The sequence below is a fragment of the Drosophila teissieri genome, chromosome 2R, assembly GCF_016746235.2.
Source record: "Drosophila teissieri strain GT53w chromosome 2R, Prin_Dtei_1.1, whole genome shotgun sequence".
NCBI classification, from domain to species: domain Eukaryota; kingdom Metazoa; phylum Arthropoda; class Insecta; order Diptera; family Drosophilidae; genus Drosophila; species Drosophila teissieri.
In genome coordinates this window covers 10,806,265-10,830,478 of record NC_053030.1, presented here as the reverse complement: position 1 = coordinate 10,830,478, position 24,214 = coordinate 10,806,265, and the positions used below count along the sequence as shown (strand labels likewise).

Sequence of the window (24,214 nt, the reverse complement as noted above, 5' to 3'; positions counted from 1 at the left end):
CCCAGGACTCGCAAAAGCGGGCCAGCGAAAGACAGTCGGAAATAATTGCACAGCGGCCAGGATAATAAAGATACTCGTGGTCCAAGTACATTATCGCAATTGATACGCCAGCTATATCTGGCATATGCTAGTCACAGTAGCTATACACACATATATCCTCAGAGGGCGGAGTGGGCTGGCTAATATTCCAGATTCAGGTCGCGTTTGTTCGCCACCAACCTCAATGCATTTCGCTTTGTCGTTGACTATCCACTTACACTGCGATAAAATGCCTATTCTATGGAGGGAAAAAGATTAACTTGGGGTATAAAGGCCAAAGAGGTCAATGGGGATTATAATATTTAAAGAAAACAGTTTAATAACATTCATATTCTTTAATTATTTAGAACTTGTTTTGTATCCTTACTTTTGTGGTTTGTTAATATCAGACCTTTGTTTATAGCTACAAATTACCATTTAATATGTGACTAACTTTATTGAATGATTAGTTCGTCATAGAATAGTCCTTTATGTCTGCTTTGACTTTTTTAGCCTTAGTTATTTATTCGAGTTATTTTCCAGTGCAGCTTCAATTTCTCTGACCATCACGTAGTTCATCAGGCAGCTCCTCTCAGCCTTTCGTCCTTGCTCCGCATTAAAGTTTCATTTGGCCGAGGCCACTTGGCATGCGAGAGCGTCACTTTTGACCTGGCTGAAAGCTGAAAGGATACTAATCATAGCACAGCCTCCATGAGCAGCGTCCTCTGCACATCCTCATCAGGCTGATTGCGAAAAATCACTGGAGAAATCAGGCGAGGTTCGTGATTCCATACTGACATATCTGGTGAAGTGGATTTCGAGTGCTTTTTCCAACCCACTCATTCAAGTGACAATCACAGTCAAATTTTTTCGACTCTTTTGTGTATTTTTAGGCGAAAAACAGAAAAGCAGAAAAACATTGAAAATCAATTTCGCTTGAGGGAGGTTGCTGCTAAAAAGCATATTGTCATTTGGCCCCCAATCCGAAAAATGTGAAACATTAAACAGATTTGGCCTTCCGATTTGCTTATATTATTTCCTTCAGCTGCTTCCACAATTCATATTTTCCGCTGATCCCCAGAGATGCGGGAAAATCATCAATGAAGGCCAAAGAAAAAAACAAATGAAACTTTATTTGCTCTTTAAATATTTGGTTTTATAACGTGTAAGTTGAGTATCAAGGCAGGGAAGTGGGAAAAATTAAAACAAAATAGTTGGCCGTAAATCAGACGGAGAGCGAAGCCAGTTTGGCCACTTTGGCCAGGATCTAATACCCATGTCCCATGTCCTGTCTGGCGATGAAAAAGGGTGCGGTGCTCCGTGTCCCAAGTCGGCTGTCAAACATAATCACCTTGCACCCCCCTCCCCCCACAAGTTCTATTCTCAAAGGAAATTTATGTTTTTTATATGGACGGCGAGCAGAGACAAAAGTCTCTGTGTATGTGTGTATGAAATATATTATTTTGCTTTTTACCCGCCCCGCCCTTTCATTTTTTAACGCATTTTGTAATTTCAACACGTTGCCACGTACCGCAAAAGTTTCTTCTCCTCCAAAGTGTCCACCAATTGCAGTGCCAGCCGCCTGTCCACCACTTCCACTCCGCCTCGAACTCGGACTCGGATTCGGACTTGGATCTGGACTCGGATGATTAATGGTTCCGGGCCAGTTGGTCGCCGGACAGGCTCCGAGTTGGCTGCTGGGCCAAATAATAAATCGTTCAAATCGGCTGGGGATTATTTTTCCTAGTAGGCGGCGGCCAGCATTTTGCTCTGTCACCATTTTGCGAAAAAAAATGGAATTTTTCCTTGTCTTGCTCGTATTCAATATTTGTACATATTTTCGCCAACGAACGTGTGCGAAATTCAAAAATACTTCTGGCAACAAATGGCAGCCAATTTGTGGATTTCAATTAGATTAATATAAATCCAAGGAATTGAATCTTTTGATGTGTGAAAACGAAAAACCGAATGGGGTTTGGCTTGGATTGGCTTAAGTAGTGCGTCAAATATTAATAATATTTTACTGATGTACACATGTCTATTCAATTGTAGTTGCTGGAAATTCCCAACTTTGTATCATCAACACGTAAAAAATGTGTTTGCGCAGTTTAATTTTTGTTGCACAACTTGTTTTATGGTTTTGTTAAATTTTGTATTTTATTTTGTTTAATTTTAGGTAAATAATCGAACAACTTATTTAAAAACCGGTTAATTTAACGAATTTCCTGGAATACACATGTATGATAATGTAAAGTTAAATAACAACATTTGTTTTCATTTGGTGGAGCACAATCAATAGGAAACCCCATCAAACCAGTTTAGTTTCGAACAGATGGAGCGGTAAAGCCGAGCAAGACATAATAATAATAAAATTCATAAAATAATATAATTTATGTACGCATGCCAGCCATTAAACAAATGGAGGCATATACATAGTTTAGCTGTATGCTCGGCAAAGTAGAGCGTATGCTAGGTGTTGGCCACGTTGTAATCAGGTTATTGCCCCAAGGCAAAGAGAAGAAGTTCGAGGAGTTCGAGAAGTTCTCTACTGCCAAACACGAATCGGGTCAGAAGCAGCGCTCAAGGCGCAGACTGGCTGAAACCAACAACAGGGAAGAGCGAGGGCACTTGGCCAATTTACACGAGCTGGCCAAAACAGCTTGGCTCGTTATTCGTTCACAGGCGTTAGAATATACAGATAATGCGAAATACAAATAAAGTGAAAACAAACAGAACAGAAATCCCCCAGTTGGCGCTTGGCTGCTTCGTCATGTATTCCTCATGATCATTAACTTTTTGGGTGGATTTATTTGTGAGATAAACTCTGTTGCCGAGAGAGAAAATTAACTGAGAGCTGCGATGTTATTAAACCTTATGAATCATGGGGCTTAACTTAACGTTTATGAGCCACAGTCGGAGGTTTTCAAGAACCCTAAAAGCCTGGCTCTTATTTGATTGTATTTGTTTATTGTTGTTGAGTCTGCCGGTGAAGTTATTTGCCCAACTCTTCTGCTTGTTTGACGGCTTCTGCTTGTTCTTCCAGCTTTAGATGATAATGATGTTGATGTTGATGGTTCGCACTGCGTCAGCGTTCGAAATTTCCATATAAAAGCGCTAGGGAGCCCCACCGCGAGCTTAGTCGTTTTGGAACTTTTCACGCGTTCGCTGCCTCAGTCTTTCGTTTCGTCTTTGTGAGTAGTGAGCCACAGATCCCCGCCGAATTACCCCAACTAAGTGCCCCAGTGTGTTCTTACAGATCCCATCCGCTTCACAATGAAATACGCCGTGATTGCCATCGCCCTGTTTGCGATTTCTGCCGCCTCGGCCTCTTCCGGTGAGCAAAAAAGCAATTTAATTATAATTAGAGTTACATCATCGCTAGCCAGGGCTGCTACCGCGTTTATTATTAATTGAATTAACAAGTCGGTCGACGAGTGTGGGTATTTTAATAATAGCCAAAAACCTATCGACCCATCCGGATACCGAAACTGGTTTGTGAAATTCGCTAACTCATTAGCTTTGCGACAATGTTTGCCCAGCAAAACTTTCCGCACAACAATTTGTTTCTTTTTATTAAGATTTGAATAATACGGCGATTCATACTCGCATTAGGTTTGATTATTCACGCGATCGTTGAGTGGACAAACTTTCACGCTCAAAAAGAAATTGCCTTTGTTGCTTGTTTGAGATTTATAAGCATACTTTTGGGATATCATTGTTTTTGATAGATGCTAGAACGTTTAACTTTCTTTTGTATGAGCTATGTGCTATGATTCATGGGTTTTTACATTAGTCAAAGTAAATTCAATATTCAATATAACTTCGTGGTAAATCACCGAGAGCTGTGAACAGAGTCCAAGCTTTAGATCTACTATAAAAATTTCAGATACTTACCACTGAATTCATTGCTTTCTCAGCTGGCCAGTTCTTGCCCCGTGCCTTCTTCACCTTGGACTCGGAGGGTCACCCGTCGGATGTCCACCCAGTGAATGGCCATCTGCTGAGGCGTCTGCGTCGCCAGGTGTTTAGTTCGTCATCCTCGTCGTCATCCTCCTCATCCTCCAGTGGAAACGGCGGCACCTCAACCTACACTTCTACCTCGCACTTCGTTCAAAATCCCGATGGCTCCGGTCAATCGGGAAGCTCTTACACCCAGCAGGCTGCTCCTGCGTAAGTTATCCCGAAAATGAGGACATCCATTGATGATTACTAATAATCGTGTCCATTTACAGCTCTGTGTCCTTCGATAGCCGCTTTGGCGAGGACTCCGCCACTGGAAACTATAATCCCAGCATCAACAACTACAACAACGGCGCCTACAACAACGGCGCCAGCAACGGCGCCTACAACCAGGCTGCGTCCATCAACACCAACACCGGATTTGGAACCCTCAGTAGCTCCCAGCAGAGTTACGGAGCCGGAGCCGTGCCCACCACCCAAATCCATCAAACCGTCACCAGCTTCGATGCTAGTGGAAACCAGAAGGTGACCACCATACACGGTGCCACCGACGAAAGCGGCGTTCTTAACGTCCAGAAGACCGAAGCCAATTACAGTGGCTAGAACATAGATTATTTTCGAGTGTAAACTTTTATACATTAAAGTAAAGTAAATTAACAGAGACGTTGGCTGGTTAACTGGATATTTTCTGAGCTCAGAAGTTCAGTTTGCTCTCTAGAATCCCCATCCTTTTGTCTCGCTTACCATTTCGTTTGCTCGATTAATTGCTTCCAAGTGGGCGCACTGCCACGCCCCTTGCAGATGTCTCAGCTTATTCACTGCGGTTTCAGCATTGGAAGTGCTCTTTTTTTTCGCACACTCTATATGATTGCATCCCACATACCATATCCTCAGATCCTTCTATCCTGTAACCTGCATCTGCATCTGCATCCTATATCCTTCGTCCCCTTTCACTTCAAGCTTAATCTCGCAGCAAAAAGTGATGGATGATTCCAGTGAGCCAGGGGCGTACGTGGCATTTGATTCAGGGGGGTTTTTCAAAATAATAAAGGTCTGTTGAAAAGCAAAACTATCACAAAAGACAAGTCAGGATACAACCTCTTCGTTGCATTTCCAAATTGTATATTAAAATCATAAGAAATGCACAATAATGTGGGAACATTTCAGAAATATTGTGCTACCAGTGTTTAGTTCAGATCATATATACTACTATACATAAATAAATAAACTCTCGCAGGAGGCTTGTAACCCCTCTTATCCTGCGTACGCCACTGTCGGTAAGAAAGAGATGGCGCGATGTGCCGAGTGCTTGCACCGCTGAGCACGAACAATTGCCGGTGGGCGTGTGGGGCGTGGCTTTGGGGGCGTGGCAGGCAGTGTTGGTAAATGCTTTTAGTGTATTAGGGCAGCCAAGTGGAACTTCACAGCCTCCGAGGCTATTAGCGATGATTAAAAAACTACTGCACTCCAAGACAACAAAAGCGATGGTGACAATAACTACTAGTTTCAACAGGAAGAATATGAACTGGGGAAAATGGGGAAAAATGCGTAGAAGAAGGCATGATGCGAGGTACCGAACAAGATGTGAATATGAGATTTGCTTGGGGAATTGCCGAAATCTCAACAGGTGCACGCACTTTTGAACACACACTCCATTCCTCTCACACATTCATGCAAATGCCGAAAAGTTTGTGTGATGAAGGGAGCGGGGCAGAGACTGCCGAAAAGTTTTTAATTATTATAATTAATTACTTTGATCTCTGACTGGCAACTCGCTCCTTCTCGCCGCTATTAATTTAGTTGATTAAGATGAGGTTTTTCCCGGCTGCTTTGTTAAAATGTATCTCACATAATTGGGAAAGTGTAATGAATTTACTTTTTCAGCGAGACCTGCGCTGTGATAGATTTTCATTAGAGCCTGGTTGGCATGTGTGGAGCACGGATAAGGGTTAATTTGGGGAGCTCTTAACCACCAGCAGGTTAAGGAGTTCTGGGGTGGGAGAGATTACTCCATCATAAGTACTCGAAACTTTCAACTTTGCATAAATTATGATTAGCCTTAGCCCAATTCGGAGTTTCTTGGTGAGCATTTAAGTAAGTTGAATGAGTATATCCAACGCAATATTTACCTTTCAGGAAGCCAAGAAGAATGAACTTACTTAATAACTAAAATTAGTTGATGGCTCATTCAAGTCTTAATTGCACGACTCAATCTTTGAGTTTGCCAAAGCATCTACCAATCTTCCAATCTAAAATCAGGTTTTAGATATGATGCCATTTTCATCCACTTTTTATCGAACTTATCGCAAAATATTCTTAGGAATTCTTATCTCATTGCATATGTACTTAATACACTTTTAAAAGATTTGTAGTTATCTTATCTCAATGCAGCTAGATGTAGAAAAGCCTTGAAGGGCCGTGTGTGGGTTAAAAATCAATTATAATTATTATCGCTGCCTTTGGGCAGTGAATAATTAGTGGCTTTCGCGGTCTTCAATGAAAGCTTAATTCTTGCGAGCTAGATAAAGAGGGAAATCGAAAGAACATGTTTCAGTTGGCGTGCTCTGAATTTTCGATGAAACGGTACTGTCGCAAAAAGCAATTCTTCTGCTTGTTCTTGCACCATTCCAGTTGAAGAATCGCTCGCTGATTGATGGGGAGTCAAGCGGAGACAGCGGACAACTTGCAACAAATTAAGCTTCTTGTGTGGCCAAGCGTTGCGGTAGATCGACGCCACCTGGTCAGGTAGCCACCATCACCACCAGCACCACCATCACCGGCATCAGGCTGCCTCTGCTCCATCTACCCTAGCTACACTCTAAAAAATGCTGGCTAATAAGATAGGAGCATTTACGGATCATGTGATTCTTGTTCTTTGAATCTTCATTCAAGGAATGTGTATAATTATACAAATTATATTGTTAGTCTTTTATGTGGTCTTACCAGAAAACAATGTTTGTATTTTGGCAAGGCTTGATATTCATTTTCTTCAGTGTACCCTTCCTCCTCCGTTCCCATCCCATTGGCAACTTCCACGGAGTGACCACCGCCGGCGATGCCTAAATTCAGTTGGACACGAGCGCCAATGCAGCGATCAAGTGACATTTTATTGTCGGCAATCCTTGCTTTGCCTTGTGCTTTTTCGATGCTTCTGCTTGTGCTTGTGTGCTCGTGCTTTTTGCTTTTGCTGCATTTGCTATTTAGAGGCATGAAAGCAGCGACGGATAATTGACAACAGTTAATTCCATTCCATTGATCGCTGGAGCGTTGAAATGTCGCAAATTTAATTATTGAAGCCGCACGCTGCCAGTTCCACAGGAATCCTCCACTGACTGTGGGTGGGCAGAAATGCCAGGAGCCAGATGCCAGGGTACATGGGCTATATCTAAGCTGATCCATACGAGGCCAGTATAGTATTAAACTTTAAGATGTCTTAAGAACTGAGCTAGATCGGATAGCTTAGAATTTTGTATACTAATTTAAAATAGGATCATATCTCATTCTTAAGTTTCTTCTATTTATATAGTACATATATCGATTTATGCATATCTAGTTATCTGCGTACAAATATATCTATCATATAAATCAGAATATGATTATAAATCATGATATAAAAGATAAATATTTGAAACTTTGTAAGTCTTTCGGTAATGTGCATATCTTATGTTTGAGCCCGACCTTTTATTGTTTCGTATTTGGGGCAAAGTTTTTGCGTCCATAAAGACCGGCAGTCTTAAGCACTCTTTGGCATTCATGGCAAGGCAAACAAAAAGGTTCGGGAGGACAGGTTGAGAAGCAGAAGGATGTGCAGGTGAGTGCCGTCAAACGAAAGCCAAACAAAACGAACTGTTTCCTGACAAATTTCTGTCATTTCAACTGGAGCTGGAGCTGGAGGATAAAGCTGGCGAAAAAAATGGAAATGGATCTGCAAAAAAGAAGGAGCACGATTTGTGCAGTCATCGGAAGCGGAAGCACAGCCAGGACTCCGTGCATCCCCATCGCCCACCTCCGTTGACCAAGTGACGAGGACATTCTGTCCACGGCGGGAATGGAGGATAAAGGATAAAGCTGAGTGAAGGAGGCGGAGTAAAGCGCTCTGTTGACTTAAATCGTTTAGGTAAAGTTAAACAACTTGTTCCGTTAATTGTTAAACAATGCCCAGTCGAAAGAGGGAAATGCGGAGGGTCTGGGAGTTTTCCTCGTTCCCCGGGAGATTGACGGAATCGCTGCGAATAACTGATGGAAAAACTGAAATCAAACAAATGATGGAAATCAGAGCGACCAGAGGAGACGATGCTGAATCGAATTTAAGATACATTGAAATACTGAACAAATGATGTGCCATTTAATATAAATCTACGTATTTAGCTGCAAGTTTCTTAAGTTTTGAATGCTGCTGATAATATTTTGGAATGTATATAAATAAACATACATATATAGCCCTGAAATATAATTATCCTTTAGCAACCTTTTCGGACCTCCAACTATAATTGATGTTGCTAATGAACCCTTTTTCATGCAATATGTGCACTTTTCCGCCGCTTCAGTCATATGTTACTGCTTTTCCACATGCGGGGGGTAATTGGAAGGTAGTGTCCTTGCAAAAGGGTGAAAATTCCACCCAAAATAATGGCAACAGAAATGAAAGCCACAACACAGCAGCAGGGATAAGAGCAATAGAATCTCCATACGCAGACACACATAGATTTCCGTTGCGATTCCCTCGGGGCATTTTCTATTCCATTCGCTTTTCTCGCAACTCTTTTTTCAGTTTTCCACGCACTTTTCTCTGACCCTCTCCCCGAAACTTGCCTTCCTGCATAGATGACATTGCAACAACAGCCTGTAACAAATATAAATCTACATTTGAACTTTCTACGTATTTAGACAATCTATGGTGATATATTGTAAATTTAAAGGTACTTAAAACCTTTTACAGATAATTTGTAACATAAATTAATAATGTTTATACACAAAAAATATATTTTAAAATTAATATTATTTTCAAGAAATGGATGCCTGCAGCTTAACTATTTTATTTTTTCAAATTAAATAGGAAGGTAAAGAATATACGCTATCACAATCAGGCAAAACAAAGCTAACCGATTCGGATGTCGTCGATAAAGCAGTTCAGTTCTCTTTGCATTCTGGCTTCTCTTAGTCGCACGGAATTTCTCTTACCGACAACCGTTGCTTCTTATTGGTGAAAGAAATTGGAGCAAAAAAAGGAAACCAACTGACCAAATTGACTTTGGAGTTTTCTCAAGGCAATTAAATGTAAAAAAACAATATTTGTTTCAAATATTCATACAGCTGCGCCACATGGAAAAATCATGTAAATTTTCAGTCTCGGGCAAGATCCCAAACTAAATTATGAGCACATTTTCACTTCAAATTTGTCTAAAAAAATGTTATTTATTGCTGGACCAAGAAAGCAAAAACCAAACAAAATTAAAATGCATTACAAACAATTTGTTTCCCGTGAAATCTGGAGGGTTGTGGCTGCCCAACGAAAAAAATGTAAGCAATGCATATTAAATTTATTTTGTTTTTTTTTCTCCTTTTTTATGTACATATATCTACCTTTTGAGTTATTTAATAGAAATGTTCCGGCAATTAAGCTTCCGACGAATTTTACACTTTTGTGCACAAAAACAAAGTGGAAAAAAACAGGACAGCATTTTCATTGTTTGCATATTTAATAAACCTAATCAAAAACACGTCGCGCCCTCGCCGGATTCAAAAAATAAACCCCGATCCCTAGCCTTCAACCCGCCCGATTTTCCAGATCTGCCAGATTTTTAGGGGAGTGAGGCGCTGCAGTGACAGCATCCTTCACATAATTTATTGGCCAGCTCTCAAGGACGCAAAGTCGGCAAAGATGGATAAAAAAATATCAACAAACGGAATACAAACAAACGGATATCGAACAAAACTGTGAAAAACCCAGCGGGAAACCGCCGACCGGCAGCCAAACTAATTTGTTGTCATTTTTATGCGACAAAAACGAAAACAATAAAGCAGTAAAAACAAATTGTTAGAAAGAGACGCTGCGAGAGGGGGTGAGCGGCGGGACGAAGGACGACGATCCTTGCAGCTGCCATCAAACTGGTGAATTATTGATTGCATTAATAGTTATTAAAGAACTGGAAACTGTTTTTTGCTTAGAGGGAAAAAATAAGCTCGATAAAAAAAGAACTGTTTAGGCATTGCATAAAATATGTTCTTGAATTATTTTTTAAGTATTTATAAATTTGAATTCATATTCAAGAAGTACTAAAAATATTTATGTATAAATGTTCATAAAAAATAATACGAGAATAATCATTTTGGGACATGTTAAGAATAGTTTTTAATAGTAATTAGTAAGCAAGGTACCTTGTAGATAACCTTAAATTAGTTTATAAAAACTATTTTCTTCTTTAAAAAAGGCACAATACAAAATTGGATTTTTTAAAGGGGTTTACATTATTTAATTTGCGATTGCTTCCACTTGGTGAGCGTTCACTTTGGCTAAATACTTTAGGCGCCAACCACTTGATGTCACTCCGGTATCGATGTGCATAATCCTGTGATTATGATCTCGAAACATCCTCCCTCGGAACCGCAGGAAATCGGGTGTAACGAAAAACAAACAGCGAATAAGGACTCGCCGCAGCGGAAGTCAACAAATGCTCTTAATTAACGATGCTGAACACCAGAAATTTCGAGTGTCAACTAACAATTTGTGGGTGAGACTGTGTGCCTCGTCCTGTGGCACTCGTTAGTCGAAAGGATTTTCGCGCATATGGACTGAAATTGATGATGTGAGCAAGTGGCACGTAATCAATTTACCACCGCTCGCTTCATTTCGAATGCGAATTTAAGATGCCATTGTCCCAGTGCCACTGGCACCCCGTATTTTTTCCTCTTTCGCAGCCTTTCGAGGGCCAAATCGAGGGTGGTTCTACGGTCGGTCCTCATTACGACGGACTTTGAGCTGGTGTAACAGTATATCCACAGCATATGTGCCACCAGGATGTGCCAGGATGTTGGGAGTCCAATTGGTGAGCACGCCGGCGGTTGCAGGCGTCATTGTGCGTGGCAAACGGATTAAAATCGAATTTCTGCGGCTGCCACATTATTATATCATGTTGCCGATTAAAAAATTATACAACTTCTAGCTTGCCATAGGTAAATTGTATATTACTGCGACCAAATGCCATAAAAGAAACATCATCGCGAATAGGTAAGGTGCTTTTTAGGAACATGTACCTTAAATTATTCGAATGTTTGTCGTTTAATTTGAAGTGCAGTAAGTACCTCATATGTCTGCTTTAACCCAGCAAAAATCCATCCCCATAAATAACATAACTCACTCAATATCTGCGTCTTTACAGCCCAAAGGCCCCTTAGTAACTTAGATGCCAGTATCCAAATTTGGGAGTAACCCCAACTCGCAACTCCACCCACATGTGGGACATTCGCTTTATTTTGTTGATTTGCCGAGGTCCTGTGTCTTATTTACATCGACTTTGGGTCGCCTTTTATGTTCCTAATGTCGCATAAACAGTGCTTAATAATGCACTAACCTTGGCGCATCGCCACTAACCGTGTAAAACGTGGCGGAACCCATCCAAAAACGAGAAATAAAATGAAAAAAAAAACAGAAACAAGAAACCCACTCGTCGACAGGGATTAATATTTAATTCGTGTGCGTTTGGATCCCTGTTTGGGTATGTATTTTAGGGAAAATTTAATGGCCACGGCAGAGGCAGAAGGATATCAGCAGGATATCTGTGAGTAGGTGGGGGCGAACCTTTTGTCTTCAATGAAATTTGACTTGACGACGACCTCGGGGATCATCGCCGTGTTTACCTGGGCACTCGACATTTTAAAGCATCTGAAATATTCCGTTTGACCTGCTAAGCAAATAAGGATATACATATGTGGAAAGGTTCCCCGAAAACCAGAAGTGAAACAATGAGGCTTGGCTCACTCACTTGGCAAACGACTTGGCCAACTCTTAATCACTGTTTTCATTATGTGAGCTGACTTTTGCTGAATCGCACAATCGGAAACGATTACCACACAATCAGGGGGGTGGAGCGGCCTGAAAACAGGGGGAGTGGGGTGGTGTGGGTGGTGAAGGCACCCCCAGAGTGCAATTAGCAGGCGAACTATAAAATTTCACTGTTTGTCTTGCCAGATACTTTCGCTCGGCTAGAGATACAGATACGTTTGTGCGGTGGCAAAACAAAGGATGATGATGATGGCCGGGTTTGGCCTCCTTCTTCTCGGCTCACATAACCCACATGGTTGGCAATTTCTCTGCACGCTTAATTGGCGTTCTGTGGCTTTTTCAGCTCCTCTCCTCCATTTCCTCCGGCATTTTCACAGCCTTTAAAAGGTGAAACTAAGGGTTTCCCGGAAAATTTGTATTGTTACCTAAGACTTTAGTCTTTGAAACATTTACAGTCAGATTTTAATATGTAAACATCTTGTTTTTAAAAGACCTGTCATAAAAATAAATGTTTCCAAGATTATTGAATCGTCGAGGCATCCGTAAGCCCATTCTCCTCGGGTTCGAGGAACTCCTCCACCACGGCGTTGGTCATCCTGTTCAGCTTGTCGTGGAGCTCCTCCCACTGCTTCTCCTCCGGCAAGCCACAGATCTCCGCATTCAGTTTGATCCTGGTATCGTTGGCTGCCGATCGCAGGGTGACCACATAGCCATTGGTGAAGGTAAAGGTAATCAGCTGGGCATCTGGATTGACTGGCATGCGAGCCTTGCCATCACTGAAGGAGGTGTCCCTACCGGTGGTCAAGTCCCGGATGTGAACCACCTCGAATTCGTCCTCCAGGATGCACCTGGGATAGCCCTCTTCGTCCGTGAAGTTGCGCAAATGATCGAAGATGCTGGTGATTGTCTCTGGACTGTCGGCCACATAAACCGATGAGATCGACGAGTGGTAGCCATATGTGTCGTAGATCTCCCTCAGCTTCTCGATCAGCGTCACGTTCCTCGTGCTGCGCAGATAGCAGGCCATGCTGGCCAACTGCATGGCAGCTCCAATGCCATCCTTATCCGGCAGGCTCATTCCGAACATGTAGCCAAAGCACTCCTCGAACGCAAAGAGCACCGTCCTTCCAGACTTTTGCAGCTCCAAGGCGCGATGTGCCATCCAGGGAAAACTGGGCATGCCCTCCACAAAGATGAAGCCCTCCACTCGAGCCATGGCCGCCAGGATGCGTGTGCTGAGCAGTGAGGCTATCATTATGCAATTGGACACGGCTGGCTTGGGTGTCCTGGTCTTGTAGTTCTCCAGTGCCCACCAGCCGAGCAAAGCGCCCAGCTCGTTGCCATTGAACAGCTTCCAGCGGCCCCGCGGATCCAGCTCCGCCACAGCCAGGCGATCCACATCCGGATCATTGGCCAGCACCAGGGTGCAGTGCTCCGCATCCGCCTTCTTGATGGCCAGCCTCAGCGCTTCCCTGCCATCTAATGCAAGTTTCAAATCAAATCCATTCTTAACTATTCTTAACAAATAGCAAAATCCTCACTCACCTTCTGGATTCGGCGAGATAAGGGTGGGAAACTCTGGGTCGGGATCCTTTTGCTCCACCACGGGAATCACCGGCTTGAGGCGCGCCTGGTAGAAGGCCTCCCTCATGAAGGGATAGCCCACCCCGTGAAGAGCCGTGTAGATGAACCTCAGCTGGCTGCACTCATTGGTCTCCAGGTAAATCGGCGGGAGAAGCTGCTTGAGAGTCTCGTAGAAGAGTGGGTATATCTGGCGATAGGGATCCTCCACCAGGGGATGGTCGAGTACTACGGAAGTTTCCCAGGACGACGGCTTCGGCTCCAGGTTATTCATCATGTAGTCATGAATGCGCTGATCGTGCGGTGCCATCGCCTGTGCGCCATTCGTCCAGTAAACCTTGATGCCATTGTCCTCCTTGGCGTTGTGGGAGGCAGTGACCACGATCCCCGCCAGGCACTGCAGCGTCACGATGGTGAAGGGTATGAAGGGCGTAGGTGTCATCCGGGTGAAGAGGAACACCTTGAAATCGTTGTTCAGGAAGACGGCTGCGATGAGCTGGGCAAACCGCTTGCTATTGTATCTGCCGTCGTAGCCGATGACCACGCCCTGCGTTTGCCTCTTCTGGATGCTCGGATAGGCATCGATGAGGTAGGCGCAGATGCCCTGGGCCACCTCGATGATCACCACATCGTTCAAGGAGTCGAAGCCGGCCCGCATCACGCCCCTCAAGCCGGTGGACAGATAGGTGATCCTATGGCACAGTCTCACCCGCAACGCCTCCCAATCCTGATCCTTGACTGCCTCGGTCACCTGCTGCAGCGTCGCCTCGTTGCGGTCCCACATCACCCAGTTCTTGATCTGCAGATCGAGGTCCTCTTCGCCGGACAGCTCGAGTGTCTTCAGAAGCTCCTGCGGCGAAATCGCCGTTTTCCGCTTCAGCGAGATCGACATTTTCTGGCCAAGATTGGAGAGATGATGGCTAACTATAAATTTTGTTGCTAAACTTACAGTTTGAATTTTTCGATGAGTTTTAGCTCCCAGTTCTTACAATCTGTCTTGTTGTTCAGGAAAATTACCAATGTAAAGTTCACCAAGTTCATCAATATTACTTTAAACCATGTGGATGGCTATAATTTCAAAATAATCGATGGGGGATTCTTATTAGAAGTTCTCTTGTGTTAGCTAACGGACTGCTATGCTAAATACCTATTGTAAAGGTCCTTTCCCCTTTCCTCACCCACGGACCAATTGAAAATTTATGGGCCCCACTCATTGCGATTTACGAGCCCCGTGAGGAAGACTCGAGCGGCTAAGCTCCATCAACCGCAAATTGATCCATTGGCCATTTGATTTTGCCAGGCCAGGACGGGATTTATGGCCTAGGAGAAAGACGAGGAAAAGGGAAAGTCCTGATGTCCTAATGGGGGCAGAGGCGAAGACTGTCCGCATCAAAATCTATCGAAAATATATTTTATGGAATGTGCCAGCCTCTATGCCATAAACATGATTTCAATTTGTCATCAATTATGCAAAGCGAGTCGAGGAATGTGACCCACCCTCCGCCCACCAACTCCGGGAGTCCTTTGTCCACTGGTGTGGGTAATTTACAGAACGGTAATTGGGTTACACAGGCGCATGCAACATTTATCAGCCACCCCCCTGATTGTCTGATGTCCTGACCCCTGCTCCACGCCCCTGCCGCCAGTGGTCATTTGCCCTCTGACACGTCAATTGCATTCTAAACATTCGGCGCAGAGCTCTCAGCTCCCCACAAAACCAGAGGCTCATCGGCATGCATCCGCCGCAGTGGCAACATTAGTCCTTGCACACAGACACACCCGCGCACACATACTCTCACACACACTCCCACACAGTTGCACGCGGTGGCCACACACTCACTCGAAATGCATTTCGCGTCAAATTGTCAGAGTGTTAATTAAAAATGGACACTTGAATAGGCAGCAAGATAGTCGAAGCGCACACAGCTGCACTTTCCTCGCCGGCGGTTGTGGCACGGATGTCCTGCACTCTAACCAACATCCTGGCCCCATCCAAATGCTCCCTTCCAATAAGGAGTCACCCTATGAGAAGGCTGAGAGAACTTGTGAAGCTTATGGTCTACAGGAAAACTAAGGGCAAAGGTCAGAACTCCGCTTTTTTGAAGCACTGAGTTCAAGAAACTACTATGGTCATCTGAAATTTGAAGGGCATATTTAAAATGTTCTTCATTGAATTCAACATTTGCTTGGACCGATTTTTCAATTTCAAATTCCCTTTACTTCTATGAAAGTAAACGTGACATAATTGATAAACATGTGTTTTAAAAAGTAAAGGAATTTATTGGTAGATGTACTATAGTTTTAAAACTTCTGATATACATTTGTATGATAATCTTTTAGACACTGAGGAATTATTACCTAAATTTCTATTTATTTTTGATATATTGCAACCGATAGTCCTTTTTTAAAACGTTACCACAAAATATGTATGATAAACTTTTAGACACTGAGGAATAATTACCTAAATTTCTTTTTATTTGTGATATATTGCAACCGATAATCCTTTTTTAAAAACATTACCACAAAGAAGTGTCATAAAGCAATTAAGACGGTTTAAGTACAGTACGCCGTATCGAAAACCAATTTAGTACGTGATTTATGAACCTCTGGTGGGTGAACACTAATCGGTTTCCTCGGTCCTTCAGATGCCTCTATCTGGATTTGTTTTAAGTGCTCGGTGCGATTTCCACATTTGCATAGAGACATCCTGCAGGCAATTTACTCCTAGAAAGAATCCCATCCTGCGGCAACGAATATTGAGTGTTTACGGCCCATGGCTCCCCAGATAGAATGGCAAACCATCTCATTCCGGAGTGCAGGATACCATATAATGCGTTTGCATAATTTTAATCGCTGGCTTCTGGGCTGCAGAATTGCTGTTGTGTGAATTTTTTATGGCACCCGCGAGTGTCCTGGGCGGCAGGATGAGTATGTGCGGCTGATCTCCTGATTTTCAAGTCGAATAACTAACGCAATCGAAGCTATTAAAATGCTAATCTAAAGTATTTTATGGCAGGCAAACTCCAAAAGAAAACTCCACCTTCCACTGGGGAGGATACGCCACCCCAAAAAGAAAAAATTGGAGGACAACCTGCTACCGTTACATTGCTTTGGAATTAAAACCGAATCATTCATTTCATTCAGAATCTCAAATTGAAATTGACATTTTGTGCGTGAATCTCGGAATTATGTGACATTTTTCATTCCATACATATTTGGCTAATGCCAATCAGTTTGAGGATTTTCCGGCTGCGAAAAGTGGTTTTTAATGTCTGCACCGGCAGTTCGATGATGAGGCTGACATTTAAGACCCTTTGGCAGCAGCTGGTCGTTGACAAATGTGAAATAAATGCAAATCTGCTGAACTTTGACGAATCTAATATTTCCGAAAAGGGTCTTCTTCCCCCGCCCCGAAAAAAAACCCAAGCCACAAAATAGTTTCAGTCCGAGTCTCCTTCGGCTGCGAAATAAATTTTGTGTAATTTATTTAAGGGCCTGGCTTTTCATATTTTCATATTTGAGCGATGCAAAGTCGTGGAAAATGAAATTTACATCATTTGTTTATTTGTATCGCTCATGTCCTGTGAGTCCTGTCCTGCGGTCACCCCCCAAAAGAATCCTGTGGGAATACCCGGCCAAGCAATTCAGTAAGATGTGGCAGTCCAAAAAAAAAAAAAAGAAGAAAAAACTGAAGGAAAAAACAACATTGCAAATTTGATTACCACCCGCAGAAAAAAAGGAAATATTTCTCGTTTGTTTGCATATATTTTTTCTCTCCTTGCCAGCTTCCTTTGAAATTAACGCATTATGTTTATGTATTAGATGCAAATAGAAATGGCCAAAGGACCTTCACACATGGCTGGCCAAAGGGTCAGAATCAGAAACAGAAATCCAATTTCGCAACTCCCATTTCCTGGGGGTCTCCTTTGCCAAATTGTAGAGCCCAGCACTTTTATTGCACATCAACTTGTCTTTCCAGGAATCGCTCGACTACGAGTACCCCCTCCACTGCCCTCCACTTTCGAGTCTCCGGGCATAGCTTTTAATTGCCTACATCGATTCCACTCTACGACTGTATCACTCGATGCATTCCATTCTATGGGCAGAGTCGTAAGCGGTTTCGCAATCACCATTACCAATGGCATCTCCAAGTGCCCAACTCCAGACACCTCGAACCTAATCAGCTGAATGCGATTTCGGTGTTTCCATTCGCTTCCTGCGAGTGTGTGTGGAAAGGGGAAAACAGCTCTTGACGTGACAGGAAAATTCGGCACTCAAAGGGTTGAGCTTTGATGGAAATGTTGCCACTTTTCCACGCAAAAACTCACCATTGCTGTTTTTCAGCCTTTTCGGCATTTTCAGCATTAATAAAAGAATATGTGGGACTGCTAGACTTTGGGTTAAGTCAAGTCTGCCGTAGTCACTGGAGACCTTCCACTTGACACTATCGAACATCGAACATTGAGTCCTTTGCGCCAGGACACGTGAAGGAAAATCTCGCTTTGGCTGTCAATTTGCTTTGCATGCGGAATACCAAAACGGGGAATCAAAGGTGACTGTGGCTGCATAATGGAGTTTGCTTACTTTAACAGGAAGAAACGAAGAAATTGTTATTTTTATGTGTCTGATAAAGATCACATTCAAGTGCCACTTGGCACATCAAAACCAATCTGACACTTGACTTATGAACTTGACACTCGTAAGAAATATGCAAACCCTTGAATTATTTCACTTTGTGTTAAAGTGAGTGTTAAATACATTGTATCTGCGCTTGAAATTTCATCAACCTGCATTACAATGAAAAGTAAGCACGAATATCCGACAATTGTGTTTCAATCACTGAACTCCAGTTTCCAATTATGATTCCCATTTCGCTGGCTGACTCGCCAACTGAGCTGTAATTAAGGATTATTGTCGTGTCCTTTGGCTGGCTGACACAACAAGTATCCCTGCCGTTGGAGTGCTCCTTTGAGCTGGCTAGCAAAGCCGACCAGCGATGTGGCAAAAATATAAAAATTATTGATTATCAGCATTGGCATCTCAGCGATTTGCTGCAACTGCCGCGTCCCAATGTTTTTTGTGTTTCCCCTGTTTTTTGGATCGCTTCGCCTCGATCCCATCATTAAAATCATTGTGCGATATCGACACCTCGGCCAGCACTTTTTTCCGCCATCGAATTGCCGATGGAAGGCAGTAGTGAACATAATAAATAGCGGTGGCAAAGCGGCAAAAAGCGAGATCGTTTCGCTTGTCGCACAAGTGTTGTCAACAGGTTCTGCGGAATTCTCCCGTCCTGGAAGGAGTGGAGCTCCTCCCGAGCTCCGCCAGGCGGGAAGGGTCACCTGCAGGGGAACTGGCCACGATGAGATCTGCTCTGGCCGTGTTCTGCTCCGATCGTCCATCATGCAGGGATGACAAGTGATCAAAAATGCAGCAATATTTTACAGCCAGCAGTTTGTTCGTCGTGTTTACAAGTTGATCGCTGATGAACGAATGGTCATGACAACGTGACACGAAGGGCTCTAGCAACTAGGAAAGGAAATCCAAATAAATATAATTACATATTTTACTATGATATATAAAAATACTAAAATGGCTGGCTAAGTTTATAACATATACAGATAAATGGATTGCTAGTGAAAGCTGACTGGAAGCACTCCATTCAAGACCTATGATAACGTATGTTATGAAATCTGCTCCTACTATTCCATCCAAACTTCATTCAAACTAGAACTCACGATCTCCACCACCATTCCATCTGCAAACTCTGCAGTCTGGTGACACATTTCAGTACTGCACTGGCCCTGGACAGCAGCTGCTTTCTCCTTAATTGTCCTTATCACTTTGTCATTAGCTCGGCTGGGCTGGCTTATAAATATTTATAACCAACTGCAGTTGGCTGGCTGGCTGGCTGAGTGACTGAGAGGCCGACGGGCTGGCAAGTGCAGATTTGAGATACTCGAACATTGATTAAATGTTTAACCGGCCAGTGTGGCGAGTGTGGCCGAATATGGCGAGCAGTTCATCATAAATTAAATCAAAAGGGTAGAAAATCAATTAAAAGTGTCGCCAGCGTCTCTAACTGTTAATGCTTTATAGCCGCCAGTCAAGCGGCCAATCCATTTCTATAAAAGCCAACAATTAAAGTTCATAAATTACCAACCTGGCTAGGAATCAAAATCGGAATTGGAGTCGGAATCGAGCACTTCGACTTCAGCTGCCACAGCTCCTCTGATCGCCAACTCTGCACGTGCCGCGAATTTCCGAATCGATTTTGGCATTCCATCAGAGCCAAAATCAGTTCCCGTCTTTTGTCAGGGATCAGGCCTAAATCACCAGACACACACACCAAAAGCAACAAAAACAACTAAATCAACCAAAAAGTGCACAATAAAGCCGGACAGCAGCAAAAACTGAGTGGCAACTATTGACCATTTATGGCATTGGCTTCCCATTAAAAATTATTACTTAGTCGCCCCGACTTCAGCAGCCAGCAAATTACGGATTAATGTTCCATTCGCTTTCGGTTCGTCGTAGTGATCCCATATCCCCCAACTCCTCCTGGTTTTCTGGTCGTGATCAGCACCCAAAGTTATTGCCTTGGAACGAGTTTCAGCTTGATCTTTCGATGCGATTTGGGGATAAACGATTTGTGGCCAAACTAAACTGATGGATACTAGCTGAAAGAGGAACTGCTGCGCTAGGAGCACTACTTAGTCCACATTAAAGCTGAATTAAATCAACTCGGATTGCCAGGCACAGCTTTTGCAAAACAAATCCGAGAATGCCTTTCTTCAACTCCCAAACTTCTAATTACTTTCACAGCATCCAATTACAATGGCCTGCTCTGCGGACGCCCTATGAATTGACTTTCCAAAAATAACACCTGCCCAAATTATTAAGTAATTAACCGAGTGCTCCAGCACCACAGCACCATAATCCTTTTTCGGCACACTTTCACTGGCTGTGCTGGGCTCATTAAAATTAATGATTTCGACCGAGTTGCCGCCTGGGCCGCTCTGCATATTAATGGCCCAAATGTCCGCGGGGATAATAAACCGCTAATAAGAAATTAAAAGACACTTGTTCGCAAAATTCGAAGAGATTTCTCAGCTAGCTGCGTAAAAATTAACTAATTGCTAAATGATGGTGCCGCGGGCGGTAGGTGCGAAAGGGTTTCCGGGCGAAGAAAGCATCCTTGGACATGAATTCCTAAGTAGCCGGCGCCTTGGGAGTTGGCAATGGATAATTCAGGTCCTCGCAAGAAGTGCCCGCCTGGGAGTGAATGGTCCTTCCAAGGGGTTGGCTCGCTTTAAAACGATTGTTCGACGAACTGGCGCCAAATGCAAATTAAATGGTCCACCCTGAACGACTGTTCCTTGATCCTCCAGCCACCTCGAACTCCACCCAGGCCACCTGGAAGCCACACAGGAATGCAGCGGAATCGAAAACAGAATCGAAGCGCAGCCGGTGGCGTTAATTAAATACAATTTTTAATACCCTAAGCAGCAGCTGTTGAAGGGTATAATGTGTTGCTGTCTCTTTGGTCATTGCGATTTTTAGGAGCTTCAATCATATTGTTTATCTGCATATATGCATGCATAGTATTAAAGTATAGTTGAATATGCTAGCACCTTTATTATTATTATATTATGCATAAAAGTGCAAAAATCTTTAAAGTTATATTTTATTATTTATTAAGTAGATTGTAATTTGCTAAATGAAATCGAAGAAACAACATATTGAAATGTAATAATCTTTAAAGAGAACTCTGAGTGCCTATTCCTACATCCATTTTTTATAATGCCGCCGGAAATTGTATTCCCGGAGTGCAACTATGGATGCAGTGCTCGGCGTGGCACATTTGTTTATTGTTTTCGCAATTACAATTACGTTTTTATTTTGCAGCCGCTGGTTGTTGGGTCTTTGGTGCAAAAATTATCGCCAAGCCCATTTGCGGTAATTATTTAATGTGCTTTCCCAGGTGGGACCTGCAGCACTCGGGGATCGGGATTGGGAGCGAGCATAGGTGGTGGACCTAGCACAGTCATATCGCCATGCGATTGCAATTTCCACCCGATTTTATCCGATTTTCCAGCACCCGCTCAGTGTGTCAGTTGTGTGTGGTCCTTGCTGAGCCGCGTTGTCCTTTACGAATTGGTCAATTACATTTTGCCAGGTCGACAGTGCAATGTGCGTTGGACTGGCTTTGGGGTATGGAGCACACATATGTACATATGGGCTCAGTCTGCAGTACCTGTGCCTTTGATCATTGCCCACTTTCCATTGCCCAGTTCCCCCCAATCCGGTGTCATAATTAATGCCGCTTAAGTCCCGTGTTCCGTCGCCCTGGGCGAGGAAAACATTTTGAACTCCACCCGGACTGCAATGGCCACCCCATGACCCTCGTCCTTCGTCCTTCGTTTTAATTCAATTTCACGGAGTGCAGGGCAACGTTTTCAACTTCCAGCGCTGGAGCTGCCCCGAGTACTCATAAAGTGTCATCCATTGCTGGGCCGTTTACAATTAGGCGCAACTTTTCCAAAAACTCCCCCGCCACCCAGCGTTCTCTACGGTTTTAAATATTTTGCGTGTAGAAGCTTTTCTTTCGCTTGGTTTTTTTTTATTTTTGTGTTTGTACGAAAGGCATATATATTTATAATTTCCCGGGAGGGCCATTTCTAAGCAACATAACAACGAGGTCCTCTGTCCCCGCGTTATTTTTCACCCAATTTGTTGACTTTTTATGCGTATTTATTCCAAACACTTTCAACTAATAACAAAAGGCGCTGATAAAGAAATGTTGATAAGCATTTTAAGTTTCACAAGCAGAAACCCCTGGCGCCCAATAAAGTGTTAAAACTAATAATAATGATTTAGGCAAAGTGAATTAACGACTTTGGAAATCCCAAATGGAAAAATATATGTAATTAAAAAAATATACTCTCAAGTACTCCAAATATTTATGCCAATACTGATTAATAACATGAGGGATAAGAAATCATATTAAAAAGGCTAAAAATAGTTCGAAATGGTAGAAAAAGTAATTAAAAACCATTGGAAATTATAGAAAATGGCAGCAGACCTGTGCTATTTATTTTAGTTTACAAATTTAAATTGGTTTACCACCTAAAAGTATACACAGATTTTGAGTGAATGGATATAAACTTAATACTTATAAGTTTAAAATACAAAATCAGCTTGTACCGACAATGATTTGAATAAAATACATAATAGCTCACTTCAATATAGTTACAAAATGTAAAAGCTAATTAACTCGACACCAATAAGATTTTCCCATTACTTCTGGTTGAGGAGAGGTGTTAGTTTTATGGATATCATAGGACCTATGCCTAATACTGCCCCATAGAGCTGTTCTGCGGCACTTAATGCCCGAAAGCCCGAAAACGAGGACGATAGTTTTGCATAAACATGCTGGCCAACAATGCGTGAAGGGAATGTGAGAAAAGGTTAATTAATTTATGTCGCACATGCCTAATGTTCACTCGGGTATCCCAGCGGGAAGCTCGGCTGCTTTATATTTAGTTTTCCCGGCGCGTTAATGGACACATCCTATGATTAAAACTAGGCATGTTTGTCCATTTAAGCCCGTAATTTGTGCCGTAAATCACTCCGAAGTCAGCGACCACGTTTCGCACCTCCGTGCGAGTGGAATTTGTAGTTTTTTGGGGGGGATGAGTGGTATCTGGTATCCATAATGAGTCTAATGAGTCTAATTGGGGTTGAAACTGCCCTTAAGAACCCTTTTTTCGGGCTCGCATAATCCAGAGTCTTTAGTTGGCCATATGAGTGGCCATGGCCGTGGTGCCACAAGGTGTCATCTTGCCCCATCATTAGCGCCATTTGTTTTGGCCCTTTGGCAGGAGTGCTAAGCAGGTTTCTGGGCGGAGGTGGCCTGTTAAACCGGTTCATTTGCATATCAAAGGCCATAATCAGCACCTTGCCAAACAGTTCGGAACAAGCTCCACACACACACGTATGTGCATGGATGCGTATGGATGTGTATAAACCATTTTTATGGACTCCCCGTCCAGGATGAGGGGAGCCAGCATATTGACAGGCTCCATTTGCCAGTAGCCAGTAACCAGTTCATTTGCATGCCAAAACTCACCTCACACCTGCACTTCCACCTGGGGTTAATGGCTCCAGCATAAGGCGTGGAATTATGAGTGCTGCATTAGCGTTAATTGGCTGTGCGTGTGGCAGATACGTGCCTCGCACGTGGAAAAGATACAAAAGTATCTGCAACGGAACGAAAGAGCGCACAGCGTAGTCCGCACCGAGCCGATATTAAATCTGCAGTATTATGAAAATTATAGCATTTTCAACATTTCAAACATTTTCTTGAAATCACTGGAGAGTCTGCCTCCTTCTTATCCTTCTCCTATTCCTCCTATCCACTCCGCCATGTCCCTCGGCTGGAAACGGTTTGGAATCGAAACATTCTTGAACGTGGCTCCCACTCCTGCCACTCCTGGCACCCCGGGTACGCCCCCCATCCCAAACGCTTTGCACCAACTGGACGAGGCGAATTTGCCGCAGCTGCGCAGTGAAGGACCTCATCTAACTTCCAAGTTGGAACCCCAAACGATTCAGGGCGGAGTCATCGCGGCATTGGCGGGCACCTTTCTA

The 24,214-nt window shown here is 43.2% G+C and overlaps 3 protein-coding genes across 4 annotated transcripts in view; 1 reads left to right on the top strand and 2 right to left on the bottom strand.

The window, feature by feature from the left end:
• LOC122613560 (transcription factor collier) overlaps window positions 1-1,813 on the bottom strand; it is a 35,150-nt gene extending 33,337 nt beyond the window's left edge. Inside the window, 2 exon segments of the mRNA XM_043787781.1 lie at window positions 1,550-1,596; window positions 1,598-1,813. Of these exon segments, the coding sequence (XP_043643716.1) occupies window positions 1,550-1,596; window positions 1,598-1,798 (248 nt within the window). The 5' untranslated portion in view covers window positions 1,799-1,813.
• Window positions 1,814-3,107: 1,294 nt separating this feature from the next.
• On the top strand, window positions 3,108-4,612 carry LOC122614125 (uncharacterized protein DDB_G0271670). Of its 2 annotated transcripts, none has more exons than XM_043788612.1 (4): window positions 3,108-3,209; window positions 3,275-3,352; window positions 3,936-4,188; window positions 4,251-4,612. In XM_043788612.1, exons 2-4 carry the CDS (start codon window positions 3,292-3,294, stop codon window positions 4,579-4,581), a joined length of 645 nt encoding a protein of 214 aa, XP_043644547.1. In that variant the 5' UTR covers window positions 3,108-3,209; window positions 3,275-3,291; the 3' UTR covers window positions 4,582-4,612. The 2 variants fall into 2 exon arrangements, with proteins under 2 accessions (XP_043644547.1, XP_043644548.1); XM_043788613.1 differs by having other exon boundaries at window positions 3,149-3,216.
• Window positions 4,613-12,434: 7,822 nt separating this feature from the next.
• On the bottom strand, window positions 12,435-14,545 carry LOC122613674 (glucose 1,6-bisphosphate synthase). Its single transcript, XM_043787971.1, has 2 exons — window positions 13,526-14,545; window positions 12,435-13,459 (listed from the first exon to the last, which is right to left on the bottom strand). The coding sequence occupies exons 1-2, from the start codon at window positions 14,451-14,453 to the stop codon at window positions 12,501-12,503; spliced, it is 1,887 nt and encodes a 628-aa protein (XP_043643906.1). The 5' UTR covers window positions 14,454-14,545; the 3' UTR covers window positions 12,435-12,500.
• Window positions 14,546-24,214: the final 9,669 nt, after the last annotated feature.